A 15,651-nucleotide genomic window follows, 5' to 3' on the forward strand; every position below is an offset into this window, starting at 1 on the left:
TCTGGTTTTCCTCCATGAGGATGAGTTAACATAAGTAAACGTCCCTTGGCCTCTCAACGAGGCTGGGCATCTCTAGCTGCAGTGTCATGATAGGCTCCACAGTGCCCACAGATAACTGAAGAAGGGCCTCAGTTAGCGCCACACCATTCATGAAGTGTGTGTGAATCCGTCTCTTTTAGGACCACACGGCCACTCTCTTTCTGTCACGCCTTTCTCCACTTTTGCCAAAAAAAAAATGTGGGTAAGAGGCTTTTCCTCCATCCCTCCTTATTCAATATGAACTCATCCCAAAACCTCCACCCAGGCAAAGCCCCTGTGAACAAAACAACCTTTCAGAAATCCACTACCCTCGTGTGCACGGGCGGGTGGCGGATGGAAATTGTGCGGCGTGAAAACAGCCCTGACCGGCCATCTTAGGTCATCCAGAAGTGACACATAGAATTATGCAGTGAGTTATAAGCCAAGCGCAGAGTGGAAGAAAGACTGTGTGGTTGTGGTGAGGGCCGACCACAGGCCACAAGAAGTTCAGACATCTGGGAAGGAATGGCCCTCGTTCTAAACTGACCTTCTCCTCCATGACTCCCACAAAAGTGTGTGTGTGTGTGTGTGTGTGTGTGTGTGTGTGTGTGTGTGTGTGTGTGTGTGTGTGTGTGTGTGTGTGTGTGTGTGTGTGTGTGTGTGTGTGTGTGTGTGTGTGCTTGAGAGAGTGCTTGAGTGTGTGAGTGCATACATATGGAGGGTGCTGGTGTGGGGTAGTAAGGGGTGATAGCAAATTGTTAAGTGTGAGATGGAGTTTGAGGGATTGGTGAGGACTATTGAATGAAGAGTGTAGCTTAGGTAATTCTCACCCTGTGGAGAAGAGCTAACTACATTGAAGAGCTCAGATCTGAGCCAGCACAGACAGAGAAAAGCAAAGGTCTCCTGTTATCTGCGCTAGATTGCCTCCTTCTCTGTGACCTGTCTGAACTGTGGTTCACTGGTGTGAGTGTATTTAGCATCACTTAGTTTACTTAGCATTGTTATTGTGGGGTTACAGAGAAAAGCATCAGAGAGAACTGTTTTCCTCTGCACAGTGTTTGCATATGGAAAGGATCTTTATTCCACTTCAGTTATGGTACATGTGTTCAAGCAATTAAAATAGAAGACAGAAAAGGAAAGTTTACAGTGTTGACAGGATTTAATAGCAAGCAGAGATCATGCCACTGTGTGCTTCCATTGGAATGACAGAGGGAGAGAAAGAGAAGTTTATGGGAGATGAGGATGTTTGTATTGCTGTGGACAAACGGCTATATACATATGCCCGGTTTATGTGTAATCAGAATGGTCCCAAATGGCAGCCTCTTCCTGTGTTTATTTGTAGCAGAATTTCCCACTGACTGAAAAAACATCCAATCCAATTGGCCATTCTTGAACTGTGCTCCCTCCTTCTCTCTCGTTTTCTACAAAAGAGGAAACTCTGACATGAGGACTGATTAACACAGCAATGTTTGTTTCACTCAGAGAAATCCACACATACATTCCGCTTTAATCTCTGTTTTATTGCTCTGCATCTTCCTGTAAAGATGGCCTAGCCTTTGTATAAATGCAAAACTTCCTCACTAACAGAAATATGGGAAAAAAAACAAGTGGCGTCGATCACAGCTACATTCAAAATGATAAAGAGCGCTTGAAAGAATTTGTGGTCTTTTAAAAGCCCTCCAGTGATTTTCAGAACATAACTTCAAGTGGAAACCAGAGAAAACTTGCTCAATACAGGGATTATGTATGTTTTGTGAAGAATTGCTGTCCTGAAGGGAAATGGATTTCACTTTTCAGAAGAGGTTGAAACGTGAGAATGTAGAGAATCAGGCAAACAAATCAACCTGTCCATCATGGTAAGAGTTTGTGATAGCCCTGATTGTCCTGTGGTGTTTAACTGGCAAACCTTGCCAGAAGCTGTTTACCAAGTGACTGCATTATTGAGGTGGCATGACAAGATGACAATAAAGGCATGTCTGGGCAGTTTGAGATGGTTCCAGTTTGCTTCAATTAAACCACAACATTCCATATAAGTAATGGAAGAAAAACACATTCAAGAGTTCCATATTTCCCCCTTTCATATGAAGTCATTCTTTAGCTTTAGCTCATTCTTTGGACATCTTTGGACAAAAAATCCAGACTAAGAGGTACAGCCACACACTGCTTACAACGCCTACACTTGGCATAGTATTCCTCATTAGCAAGACACGCGCACAGAGCTGTGACCACTGAACCGTCTCAGCACATGAAGGAGTTATGAGGGACTGAAGTGAGAGAATTTACAATGGGCAGATTTAACAGGTGATGCTGGAGAATTTGGCTAGGAGGGAAAAGGTCAAAGCTTTTTCCCCATGACCTCACAAAGAACAGGCAGGTGGGTTCCTTGCTTAGCCTTTTACAACATTTGGACTACTGGTGTATGGAGAGTTTCATTTCAAAATAAAGTCTTATTGTGTTTACGTTTGGTGAGGAAAACATTTGCAGTAAAAACAAAAAACAACGTTTCCCATGCATATGAATTTTCTGAGACATTAAGTAAGAGAGACATTTTCAGTCTCAACTCTCACGCTGAAGGACTTCAAACACACTGCAAACCAGTCATTCAGACCAAGATTTACAACCTGAGATGTATGTAGACATAAACAAAGATTTGACAGAATAATTCATCATGTTTTGCTCTGTACACAAAATCAAATGAGTTCCATTGTCAATTACCATCCTTTCATTTAAATGTGTCTTTTTGCAACTTCTGCACTATAGCTGATCCTTTCATTTGTTTTGAAGTTTAAATGCAAGTTTACTGCTTCAGTACATGAAAAAACCTCTTTTTGATTCAGAGGTTTGAGGTTTGAACCTCAGTCCAGCTGGATATATCAGGGATCTATTATTGGTTTGACTCTAGTTTACCACTTGTGCTCTTGTAAATAAACAAGAGTGTTGAGGCCACAGGCTTACTGACTTGACCTCTGTAAACGACACTAGTATGGAGCCTAAATCAGATCAGTGCGGAGAAGTGTTACAACTTCCTGTGTTTGAAAGCTTTTGCATCACAGGAGTAAATCTCCAAAAATAACACACACACAAAAGGCTGGTATACACACACACACACACAAAAGGCTGGTACACACACACACACACATACAAAAGGCTGGTATACATTCAGAGGAACACTATGTAACAGCAAGAAATGGTGGAGGTGAGTTGACAGAATTTGATTTGACTCTAAAGGTGCTCAGTTGAGCTGTCAGGGGGGTCTTTGTATGTTAATCAGTCATGCTGAGTCCATGTCAAACCGTTCCAGTGGGAGTTTGTGTGTGTGTGTGTGTGTGTGTGTGTGTGTGTGTGTGTGTGTGTGTGTGTGTGTGTGTGTGTGTGTATGTGGGAGGGCACCAACCCTCTGGCTAAACTGGCTTTCCCGTGGAGTAGCACATCCCCCTAAGGTAAGTCAGTGTGTGGGCCTAGGGGGGCATGACGGGGGCAAATCTCTGGCTACCATGTGCAACTTTGCTGCCAACTGGAGAAGACCTGATGACACATCAAGGAACAAACAGTCTGACCCCAGATGGGGGTCCCCTAACAGGGGCAAGTGCCTCATAGAGTTCTGGTATGCCTGTGACAGAGCCAAATTTAACCACCAGTGTCTTGACCATTTCAGGAAACTCCACAGCATACAAACTACAAACAAGACAAGTATGAAAACACCTCACTGGCCCTATACATGGTAAAACAGCATTATTTGCATTGCATTGTTGTTGTTGATGTTTTGTTGCTGGGAAAATGTCCTATTTGAAGAGCTATGTGTGAATAATGTTTTCCGAGGGTGTGGTAACAGTGTCTAGGACTGAGGACAGTGTGTACCCCTGTTGAGTAGGGACACGCAGTCTTGTGTCCAGCACAACCCAAAGTGACCTCATAGGTGTTTCTGAAGGATATCCCTCTCCCTTCAAGGCACAATGACAGAGCTTCCTGTTTAAAGAAAACAGAAAGTCAGCCAACCAATCACAACTCACACTCATTCTTACGTAATTCCAGTTTTAAAGTGGACCTCCATCAAGAGCCTCCATCTTATGTACAACATGGACAAGGAAGAAAAAGAATTTATAGACAGCACAAATTTGAAATAGTATAAAAAACTCATCCCACAGTTTGACATAGTCAGCAAGAGGGATGCTGGGATGCGTAGTGTGGTTTTAAACCAAGCCTTCAGTTATATAAATATTAACTAAATATTAAAAACTAAATATTACCTATCCACAACTTCAAACCACTACTGCACTGCATCTCAGAGGCAAATATGGATCATATGTGCTGGGTTAAAATTGTCGTTTCATGCATCCTTTGTGTGTGGATCCTGAAGAGGACGTCATCAAGGGTAATGGTAATCAGAATCCTGTTTGTCGAAGTTGTGAAGGAACCCCTTCCAGCTTCTTACAAAGATGTTGCCCTTGTGATCGAGGACAAGGTTGTCATACGTCACCTGGATGTTGTACCCAACGCTTTTGTGAACCTGACATCACCTGGATGATGTACCCAACGGTTGATGGGCCTGCTGTACATGCTGATCCTTGACTATCCAAAATACACCTTTGAGGTGATCCAGCGCCTGCTCGTGTTAATTGGGTTGGACTCATGCACTCCCAGGGTCCATACTCTGAAGAAATATTTTCTCAGTTTTTGCCATTTGTCCATCGCACAATATATTAAGGGGGAAATAAATGTATAGCCCTTCTGTGGGTCACACCAGTTTAGTTTATGCTTTCATGTTCTGACTTGCTCTATTTGGAGGAAATGTGATTGTGAGAGTCTAATTGTTATTTTGTGTTGTAGAGCCACTACGAACAGAATGGACATTTGAGTAATGTTTGAAGTATGGACATTTGAGTAATGTTTGAAGTATGTTTTCATGTTCTGACTGACATTTAAGCAAGTGTCTTGTTATGTATGTTGGAAGGTCTTTTATCTTGAGCCAACTTGATGCACACTAGTACTAACTTGATAGAATAAGCTCAACCAATGTCTTTTTCAGTTCCCTATACTAATTTTGAAATTAAATGATTTGACACAGGAAGTTGAGTCAAAGGACAAGCAAGTTGTATCAACTTATTTATTTAAGTGTAATAAACTTGACACTATAAGTTGACATAACTTTAATCAGTCAAAGCAAAGTTTAATTTAAGTTTAATCAGCAAATCTCTTTTACAGTAGTACAGTTTTTTTGTAGTGTTCTGTATATGGTAGAAACAGTCTTTTGGGGGGTTAGAAGCCTTCATTTAGTTACAGATATATTGCTTTATATTCATAAGGTATTTTAATTATTTTTGCAGTCTTTGCCACCAGTGCCTGAGTTGTAAATGTCTATAAAAGTTACTGGGTGGCAGCCGAAAATGTTCTTTTAGATGGGAGAAGGATACAAACGTGTCTCTCCTAAAGCACTAATAGATTTCATTGTAAATGCCATTCAGCTGCACTGTTAAAGCCTGTGATGAGCCACATTAAGAATATAACTGAAGAGTCTGTGAAGGCATACTATGAACACCCCCAGGATAATTGTATGGACTTTTGGACAAATCTTCATTAATATCATAATAGCAACCGGAGGTCATTCGTCTGGTGGTCACACACGGTGGGAGTGACCCAACTCTTCAGCGCAGCTTGAACAGCCAAACATCGACAACAACGAATGTTAGAGAGGCCAGCCCACTTCTCGTCGGCTCATGTCCTTGTCGAAATTTCTTGTAAGAGATAAAGTTGCGTTACTCTCTATTTTGGGACCAAGGACTGAGCATACGCAGACAGTTTCCTCTGACTAAACTAAACCTTAGCAAGCACTCTGATTGTTGAAGGTAAGTTGCTCAGTTTGTTTCCTCTTTATGAAGGCTATGTGGAATATGCAAATTTGAGCTAGACTTCGTGAGATGGGAAATATGTAGACCCCTGTGTTAAACTGTTTAACACAAGGGTCTTGTGTTTAACTGTTAAACTTGTTTAGTACAGTAAAATAAAGTCAGTTGGCTGTTTATTGCTGCTGAGGGGATCATTAGTAAATTTAGGATTTATGAATTAGATTTTTAGTCACTTCGTTTGCGTGATATTGCTTTCAATAGAGTGGTAAAAAAGAATGTCCTTCCTAGAAACGTCTTAGCGTTATGATTAGAGTAATAGGCTAATGTATCGATAAATAGCATACTATTTTGGAGAGCCGCGTTACACAGTTTTAACTGCCTAACAACACATCAATAAACTATACTTGTTATATATGAAACAAAGGGAAACATAACCGCAATCATAGTACATATGTAACTGATAATACTTAATAATACATTTTGTGGGTTTACCCACCATTCGAAGTATTACAACAATCCGTTTAAATTTTAAGGGTGGAGGATGTTGGCGTTACGCACGGTGTTCACTGACGGCTTTTCGTATTTTTCAGGACAGCCTCTTGTGGCGGTGGTGATATTGCACAGCTGAGACTGAAGCTGAAAGGAAGTTTAAAAAATCAGCAGCATTTTCTTTACTCACCGACCACCCAGTTTAAACCCAGCGATTCAAGGATCTATCGAGGCCTCTTTTTTTCTAATAAAGGATATAACGTTATTTATCAAATTACATTTTCACTTTTATAGCTGAAAGAAAGCTATGGTAGTCATAAGAACTAAGTGGTGACAGGAGTTTTCAAGGGGACTGTGTTTTCTCGTGAAGTAAAATCACTTGGACAAAAGATGGAGGAATCATCACATTCTGCATATTCTGCCGCATCGCCGACAGTGGTTTCTACAGCTGGCTACCTCATGTTCCACGAATACCACAGCAATGTAGCTCTGGTGACACATTACAACTATACGGGCAAGCTCAAGGAGAACAAGTACAGAGATGGACTTAAACCAGAGGCCATCATCTTCCTCATCATCTGTCTGCTCATAGTGCTGGAAAACGCTGTGGTGCTGGTGGCTATCTGGAAGAACAAAAAATTCCATCTGCCCATGTACTACCTGCTGGGCAACCTGACACTCTCCGACCTGTTGGCAGGCTTCACCTACATGGTAAACATAATCACGTCTGGAGCCAACACGCTGAAGATGACCCCACTGCAGTGGTTCCTGAGGGAAGGCGGAGTGTTTATCACGCTTGCCGCTTCCGTCATCAGCCTACTGGCCATCGCCATCGAGCGGCACGTCACCATGGTGAGGATGAAGCCTTACCAGGGGGCAAAGAGAGGGCGCATGTTCGCCTTGATCGGGGCCAGCTGGGTTCTCGCAGTGCTTCTGGGGGTTCTCCCCATCATGGGCTGGAATTGCATGGGTCGCCTGGACCACTGCTCCACGGTCTTGCCGCTGTACGCTAAGAGCTACATCCTATTCTGTGTCACCGTCTTCAGTGCGGTGCTGATGTCCATCGTGGTGCTGTACATGCGCATCTTCCGCATCGTCAAATCCAACACGCAACGTCTGGGTTCCGGACCCCAGCGCAAGGGCCTGGCACGCAAATCCCAGAAGTACCTGGCCCTACTGAAGACCGTCACCATCGTGCTGGGAGTCTTCATCGCCTGCTGGCTGCCACTATTTGTGCTTCTCATCCTGGATTTCAGCAGCCCAGCAAAAAGTTGCCAGGTGCTCTTTCGCGCAGACTATTTCCTGGGCATTGCCATGTTCAACTCCTTGCTAAACCCCATAATCTACACACTCACCAGCAAGGACATGCGTCGGGCCATCATAAGGCTGCTCTGCAGCCACTGCCTCCTCACCAAAGACGGACAGGTGAAGAAGATCGGCCTGCCCTTCCTGGAGTGTAGCACCAGCAAAACGGAGATACCCTCCCACCGGCTGGAGGGAGTGGAGAACACTGTCTCCTCAGGGAACTTCACTCCTTCAACTATCAAAGCCATCTACCCCAGGATGACCAAGAGTTGAACACATTAGAAGCTGGAAAAATACTGCTCATAAAAAAGTACTGTTCATAGAAAGTACTGTTCATAGCATGAAGAGGTGCTGGAACTCATTGGACCTGGTGCATGGAACTACTCTGAAAGGCACTTAATGGCACCACCTCACTATGTGCTTAATCCCTTCACTTCCTTTGAAGTTTGAACCTTTAAATAACATTGATAACCTGGCTCTCAGCCAACTCTGTTAAGCACAGGGTTGACCATCCCTATGAATAAAATCTCTATTACAGTAACATGTAATAGGATGTTAAGACTGAGAGCATCTACGGGCAAATAAAGGAAAACGAACAACTTCAAGGTGGTGTATCATGCAATGTAGCGCACTCACACATTGTAATACAGGATACCCTGTTCAGTGTTAAGATGATCAGGTTTTGTCTCTCAAGTTTCATGATGTTCAAAAGGTGCAGAATAGGCAGACTGTCTTTATGCGGAGATCCTATCCCAAGGCTGTGCAGCACTTGGTTTCCCCTCAGAAACAGTAAACTCTAACAGAAACAGAGAGATGCATACATAGGAAAATAACAGGTTTCCAACTTTTTCATTTTCTTACCAATGGTCTCTGGGCTGCCTGGCCACAAATCAAGTTCTTGTGGCCTCCACCCTTTGCATGGGGTTCTGGATGGCTCCAAAACATGTGCCTGGCAAGCGCAGGCACAAACGACTAAACAGATCCATGTGGCTTTTCAGGGCCTTACTGGTTTTGTGGAATAAGTTGTCATAGACACCAGAAGCATGAACTTGCCCCCCCCATTCTAAGGTTTCCCAAAGTCTTCTGCAATCCTCTTCATTAAGCCCAATACAAATGTCCTATCTTAAACAATACAATTTATGGGGAGCAACAATGTAACTGCCCACAACGGAATCAATACTTTGTGTGGAAGTAACCCTGTATTTAAACATACTGTACAGAATGTTCAGAGATGAAATGCATATTTCATAATGTGTATCTATGTGTTACGTGTAGTTTTTTTGTTGTTGACAGAACGATGAAAGAGGTTTACTTTTAAGTTATGCATTATCATGTAATATATGTAAAATAAAATTTTGCTCAATACTTGCTGTTTATCATTACCTCAATGTAACTGATAGCATGCCTTCAATATTCAAAATCACAGAATTACAAAAGAACTTCAGTGGAAGGTTCAGTTCATGGTATTTTATTTTTGAAACCATTAAATATGTAAAGGAAATATATGATGCACTATTAATGTTTATTATATGAACATATACATGATGGAAACCATCAGCATGCCGCAGAATTTGACACAAAAATTATTTCAAGATTCCTTCCCCAGTTTGCAATTGAAAAATGGAGAAAGGAGGAGTGCACTGACACCTAGTGGACAAATACAATAACATGACAATGAAGTAGACCTTTTGTGACATTTATTTCACATTAAAAACAAAGAAAAAGGACACAATGGACATGACAGACAGATCAGAGACGACAAAGTTCAGACAAAATTAGTTCCATTCAGTGCTGACAAGATTCCATAGTTGATCACTGACAGCACATGGTGAGAGCTGGGAGGTGTCGATGTTGATGGGGGTAACCAGGTCTTTCCCATAGTGAACTGAAGAGAAAACAAGGACACAGCTTGTGAAAAAAGCCTATTTTTACAATTTGTACATGAATCTAACATGTATTTTTGAGTTTATCACAAATGTGGCAACTCCATTGCTTACAGCAGTCCTCCCATTTTAGACAAGAGGGAAGGAGATTATTTTAAACAATTAAGTTCTATTCTTCACACTTCCATTCTGACAATTTACTAGCCCTCCACAGCTAGTGCCAACATGATTTGGGACAAGGCTTATATACCAGCTTGCTATATTAGTGACAAAGTAAGAGTTCAGTAATCCCACAGTGGCCAATGGCGATTGGTTAAAGACTGGTCCAATGGTTTTAAAATGAAAGTCTAAGGCCGCTAGGATGCAAGGACAGGAGACAAACCCAAATGGAGCGTGGCCGGAGCCCAACCCCAATGGAGCCCGGCCGTCCCATATCTATCCACAAAGTAAACTTGGGTCTGGTTTTACGAGGCAATCTGATACTACCTCCTTTTAGAATTTTTGGATCCCCATCCATCTCCAGCTTGATCTTAGTGACCTTGTAGTAGAGCTGAGCAAGGTATCTGCAAGACAAGACAAACAGAATTGACACTGTAGAGCTCTATAAAAGCCTCTCCCCTCATCATGTACAGCAGCTATTCTGGAGAGGACTCTGGGCAAACTGTAATCCAAACTGTTTGAACTGGGTTTTTTCAACCAAGCCACACAGTAACCTGAACTGTAGCTGCTGCAGCCACATGCCATGTAAAGAGAAGAAAAAGAGAGAACATACAGAGACAAGACTGAATAAACTGTGACTGTATATACAGGTGGACAGTGTGTTGTCTGGAAAGACAAATGCTGCTGGCAGTTGATGTTTTGACAGCATAAGCAATTCAATGTTATCTTGTGTTCTCGGTAATCAAATTAGGTTTGTTAATTCTAGAGCTGACGTCACCAATCCGATAAATAATCCTAGCGTGGATGATATGTTAAGACGTTCCTATAATCAAACATCGCAGAATTAACATTGCGTCTCTGTACGCCTAGATTATCATAAACATTACAAAAACGTTTACAAAATAGTGTGTGGGTAAAGAACAATCAAGCCAGATGCCGTTATCTCTGTGCATAGTTCATATTTTTCAACTGAAACAAGTTGCTGTAAGTTCAGTGAAGTTTGGGACCAGAGGAGAGGTCTAACACATTAGTAGGCATACCAGACTTTTTGGGGGGTCATTGAGTGTACCTGATTATGACGCACGTCTCTACTACGCAAACACTGGTTCCAAATTTGGCAACATGGCGGAGGGAATTGGCTACATTTCAATAGAACGGAAGGGCATGGAGCCATGTCGTCCACCTCTATATACAGTCGATGGAATTAACTGATGATCGGTCATCATCGGAATCATCATGAATAAACAGCAAACTATGAAAATCAGGGACAGTGTACATAATGTATTCAACTTTGGTGGTTACCATTTGAATTTTGTTGACCATGTAAAAGGCACTGCTATTCAGCCAAAGGGAATAAAAGAATATTCAAGTTCCTCACATGGCAGAGGGGATAACCTCTGTGGTGTCCTCATCCACCTCCTGCTGCATGGCCTGCATCTCCTGCTCCGACTCACGCAAGCGCTCTAGCTCCCTCTGCAGGAACCTGCCAGAGAGTTTGAAGTGGCTCTACCATAAGGAGGACACAAACGCACTACACAATGCTACCTGCTTCAATACAAGCAGTTTCTAGAGATTAACATAGAGAAAAAAAATGGGTTTTGTTTGATTTTCTTTTCCTTATGTTCATATGGCCCATAGTAAGTAACTGAAAAAATCTCTAAATGTATCACTCCTGTGTATTCAAAACGTTTTAGCCAGAACATGACCAAGTTCTCCCCAATGTCCCAAATACACCATAGCATCATATATATAAGATTATGGGCAAAGCACTGTGTTCTACTGAAACACTTGATAGAATGAGGTGTAGCTTACTGCATCTCTGACTCCAGATTCATGCTTTGGGTTTGCTTCTTTTGGATTTCATGCTGAAGCATTTCTAGTTCCTCCGTTCTCTTATTTCTATGGCTCTCCAGATCCAGAAGCGTTTGTCCAACTCTTTCCTCCGACTGGATAAGGTCTTAACATGGTCAAAATATGGAATAGTGTTAGAATTTGGACATTTTGTGTTGAACTACCGAAAACAAAAGCTATGAGATGCAACGATTGTTTTAACTTACCGTTTAGGAGCTGGGTTGTGGTCTTTTCTGTGTCGATGTGGTGATCATACAGCTGTTGTACTTTACCTCGTATACCTTGCATTCCTTCCTCAACATGACTGCTATTGATTAGTTGAACCAACGAGTTAAGGGACTCTTCCAAGTCGTGAAGTTCGTCTTGTGACCCCATTCCTGTTCGAATGTTGTCCTGCCATTATGAATGAATTAATAAACAAACTAACAACTTAAATGGCCAAACTAGCAACCATTTTGTAGCTATACAGCCATTACTAACGTTAGCTACCCAATGTAGCGTTCACTTATGTTGACGTCACCACCCAAGGAAATTATACTTCCCCTCTAAAGACTACGGAATACTCCCAAGTTCATAAAATAAAACGTTACAGACCAGGTACGCCAACATTAAAAGGCAAAATGATTTACAGCACGCATGTCATCAGCTCTCAGATAGGTGGCTATAATGTTAGCTAACGTTAATTTGTTTAGGCGACTTATCGCTGACATACAAAGTTGCATTCTGTCATAGCTAACGATAGTTACTAAGCTGTGGAGCTGACACACATATCTGATGTTCCCGGATAACTCGTGACCGGTGAAAGCATATGTAAAGTATTCGAAATAAGTGAGAAATATTTCGTACTTCACAAATTCAAAGCCAAAGACATACCTTCAAGCACAATAACAAAAATCCTTACTCGATTTAAACTCGCGCAAAGTCCCGCTTAATTCCAGTCTTCTTCTACTGTTGAGTGTATGGGTAGCTTGCACTCTTACTGCATTACTGCCATCTGCAGGACTGAGATGTGAATACTTTTGGGAATATGAAAGCTTAAAAAATAAGAATAAATTCTATTTGCAAGACCAGTCATTATTAGAAATGTCGAAACCGCTTTTGTCGTGGTTTGTGTTGTAGGGTAAAAAGATGTAAACAGACCAAATGTGGGACGAGTAGTTCGTTTTTGTGGGACAATATTTTACATAGAAGTAAAAACAATGGTAATTTCATACGCACTAAAATATGAACTTTCAATAAGTACAGGCACCGTGGACTTCAAGAAAGGCTTTACATGTGTCATTGGGAAATGTGGTATTGCCATATAATAATCACTTTAACACCACAACCTCACAGTCAACTTCCAACCTACAGGAAGAAGGCCAAAGGCCACAACCTTTGATACAATTGTTGTTTTGGTTTAAAAATGGCCAGTCTGTCTTCAATTGATCCCATGACCAGATAAAATAAATAATGACACCTGTAATAAGCAAGTTAGGACAATTACAATGAACTTACAATGAACTTTACAATGAATGCCAGCCCTCTCAACTGGAATCCCAAAGCCAAGCCATTTACTTTTCTTTGATGACAGTGCACTGTTTGTTCTAAATGATGTATCAAATGCAAACATGTGCATTCTAATTATATAGAGAAGGCCATCACATATAGGTAGAAAAGACCATCTTAAAGTGTGTGACTTTCAAAGTGGTTCCTCAACACAATTACAAACAGAGTTTCTCATCAGCTCTGTGACATTCTGTTGATCCATTGTGGAACACGCGGAAAGGCTGTTCCAGGCATCAATGATCCATCACAAGGGGAGAGATACCAAAGATGACCCCTAGACTAATATTATCTTTACCTACAGTGCCTTGCCAAAGTATTCAACCCATCTGAACGTCATCACCATTTTCTGGTACACATATTTTCCCAAACAGTATTTTTGAACATGCTCTTGTATAGTTCTAAAGGCTTAATAAGTTATTTGTCGACTAAAATTTAAAAATAAATCTAAAATGTTCTGCTTGCATAAGTATTCAACCCCTACACATTAATACTTGATAGAGAACCCCTTAACTGTAATAACAGCCACAATTTTTGAAGTGACAAATTACCAGCCTTGCACACTGTTCTGCAGTGTTTTTCCCCATTCTTCTTAGTGGAATTAATATAGATCGTCTAGGGCAGTGGGATGGTGCTTCTGGACTGTATTGCCACAGATTGTCAGTAGGATTTTGATCAGGACTTTGACTGGGCCATTCTAGAACATTCACTTTACTATTTTTGAGCCACTCCGGTGTTGCTTTAGCCTTGTGCCTTCAGTAATTGTCCAGCTGGAAGGTAAACTCTCTCATAAACTCTCAAACACAAACCTTAGAAAAAATGACTATTACGGGGCCTTGTTCTCTCCGCTGTGCCTGTCTCCCTTCCTCTTCATCAGCATTTGGTTTTTGTTAACCATTTTGCATGACATCCCATTGACTTGCGCTACACTTTCGTTTTATGCTTCACTATACTGACGTTCTTTACATTCCTTATCCATTCTTCAATAGATTTTCTTATCATTTGCATGTGTGGCCTCCCTTTCATTAAGCCATGCTTTGAGCCAAGTGTACATTCTCTTTTTCAGTTGGTACTGTCCAGTCTCTTTCAAGTGTTTTTCTACATCCAACTACCAGTCTTTCTTCTTCAACCACCTGTTGGTGTTGGTTACACAAATAGTATTCAATTAGTTGCCGATAAACTAGTTTGGTCTTCAATGAGAGTAGGTGAAATAGACAGTAACGGCCACATTTTAAAATAACTTACCCAGTTATATTGACAACATACCAAGGCATTTCAACTCTAAACAATGCCACCTAACGTTTCATTCTGGTGGCACTGACATATATTATTAACATAATTATATACGTTTGAGACATAGATCATGTTTTGTGTTGCTGTTCCTACTAAATTAAGAATGATAAGGAAACAGTGCTTGAAAACTGATTATTGTGGGTGGATTTTTTAAATAGTTGTATTGTTGATGTGCACAAATCCACATATATAACTTGTGTGTTTGTTTTAATTAAGTCAGTGTTATCTTGATTTTAATAGTCTACGTGGTGTTTTACAAACTTGTGAAGTAAAATCTTTTTAAAGTCTTTTAGACTAGCCACTAGACTAGATAATAGTCTAAAATAGACTAGCCATTAAAGTAGAGAGATTGGGCCTCATTCTCGAACGCAGTTAAGAAGAATTTAAGAGGAATTTAAGAGGAATTGGATTTAGGACAACATTTGGCATTCATGAAAGTTTTCTCATCTGGGATTTGCTCTGAACTTCAGAAGACTTTCCGAACTCGAAATAGCAGTCGTAACTCGGCCAGAGTTTTCTCAAATGCGATTCCTTAAAAAACCACAAGATGGCCCCGTGGGTTTTTTGAGGAATCGCATTTAAGAAAACTCTCCGTGTTAATTCATTTGTGAGAAATCGTTGGTGATTGCGTTCACATCAACTCTACAGATCCTCGGATTAAAGTATCATTAACAATTACGTTTCACATGTAGGCCTATAGTCATGATTCTACGAGGCACCGTGATGTCATAAAATAAATAAAAGGACTACACCGGAATGCTGCGCTCGTCTAGTGAGCGTCGTTTGGCACTGCCGTCTGTGCAAGTACGGCAATCCAGAATTTTCAAGTAGTTCCACGTTGGTGGAACGAACTGCCTAGCACTACCAGAGCAGGCGCGTCCCTCTCTACCTTTAAGAAGCTTTTGAAGACCCTTCAGAGAGCACCTCCCTTCCTAACTGGCACTTCGACTAGTGCTTAACTTGCACTTATAGCAGTTACATTCCTGCACTTCGTTTTTATTTCCTATTTTGTTTTTCTATTTCTTATGTAAAGTAGTATTTATTGTTACACTAGGTCTCTATTGCTCGTAGCTTGACTGTTCTCCCTTGTACGTCGCTTTGGACAAAAGTGTCTGCTAAATGACTAAATGTAATGTACACGAACACTGCAAATGTAAGTGAATAAATAAATAAGCACTAAACTCAATCACGTTGATATAGCTATAGTGGAATAGAATGGACACATCTACATCCTGCAACAGTCCATCTCTGCACCGTTCAAGTCA

General features: G+C 41.2%; 2 protein-coding genes across 5 annotated transcripts; one reads left to right on the top strand and one right to left on the bottom strand.

Annotated features, from left to right (window-relative positions):
* Positions 1–4,581: 4,581 nt before the first annotated feature.
* s1pr5a (sphingosine-1-phosphate receptor 5a) lies at positions 4,582–9,020 on the top strand. Its single transcript, XM_012825751.3, has 2 exons — positions 4,582–5,861; positions 6,452–9,020. Exon 2 carries the CDS (start codon positions 6,741–6,743, stop codon positions 7,926–7,928), a length of 1,188 nt encoding a protein of 395 aa, XP_012681205.1. The 5' UTR covers positions 4,582–5,861; positions 6,452–6,740; the 3' UTR covers positions 7,929–9,020.
* A 315-nt stretch (positions 9,021–9,335) lies between these two features.
* On the bottom strand, positions 9,336–12,562 carry spc24 (SPC24 component of NDC80 kinetochore complex). Of its 4 annotated transcripts, none has more exons than XM_012825728.3 (6): positions 12,422–12,562; positions 11,755–11,941; positions 11,510–11,654; positions 11,076–11,180; positions 10,025–10,101; positions 9,336–9,540 (listed from the first exon to the last, which is right to left on the bottom strand). In XM_012825728.3, the coding sequence occupies exons 2-6, from the start codon at positions 11,921–11,923 to the stop codon at positions 9,431–9,433; spliced, it is 606 nt and encodes a 201-aa protein (XP_012681182.1). In that variant the 5' UTR covers positions 11,924–11,941; positions 12,422–12,562; the 3' UTR covers positions 9,336–9,430. The 4 variants fall into 4 exon arrangements, with proteins under 4 accessions (XP_012681182.1, XP_031427570.1, XP_031427583.1 ...); XM_031571710.2 differs by having other exon boundaries at positions 12,450–12,549; XM_031571723.2 differs by having other exon boundaries at positions 11,755–11,925; positions 12,422–12,519.
* Positions 12,563–15,651: the final 3,089 nt, after the last annotated feature.

The sequence above is a fragment of the Clupea harengus genome, chromosome 1, assembly GCF_900700415.2.
Source record: "Clupea harengus chromosome 1, Ch_v2.0.2, whole genome shotgun sequence".
NCBI classification, from domain to species: domain Eukaryota; kingdom Metazoa; phylum Chordata; class Actinopteri; order Clupeiformes; family Clupeidae; genus Clupea; species Clupea harengus.

Coding starts and splice junctions, on each gene's coding strand:
- spc24 (XM_012825728.3), bottom strand. CDS start 11,923: ATGGGGTCACAAGACGAACTTCACGACTTGGAAGAGTCCCTTAACTCG. Junction 11,655..11,754: donor CACAACCCAGCTCCTAAACG/GTAAGTTAAAAC, acceptor GACCATGTTAAG/ACCTTATCCAGTCGGAGGAA. Junction 10,102..11,075: donor GAGGTTATCCCCTCTGCCAT/GTGAGGAACTTG, acceptor CTTGTCTTGCAG/ATACCTTGCTCAGCTCTACT.
- s1pr5a (XM_012825751.3), top strand. CDS start 6,741: ATGGAGGAATCATCACATTCTGCATATTCTGCCGCATCGCCGACAGTG.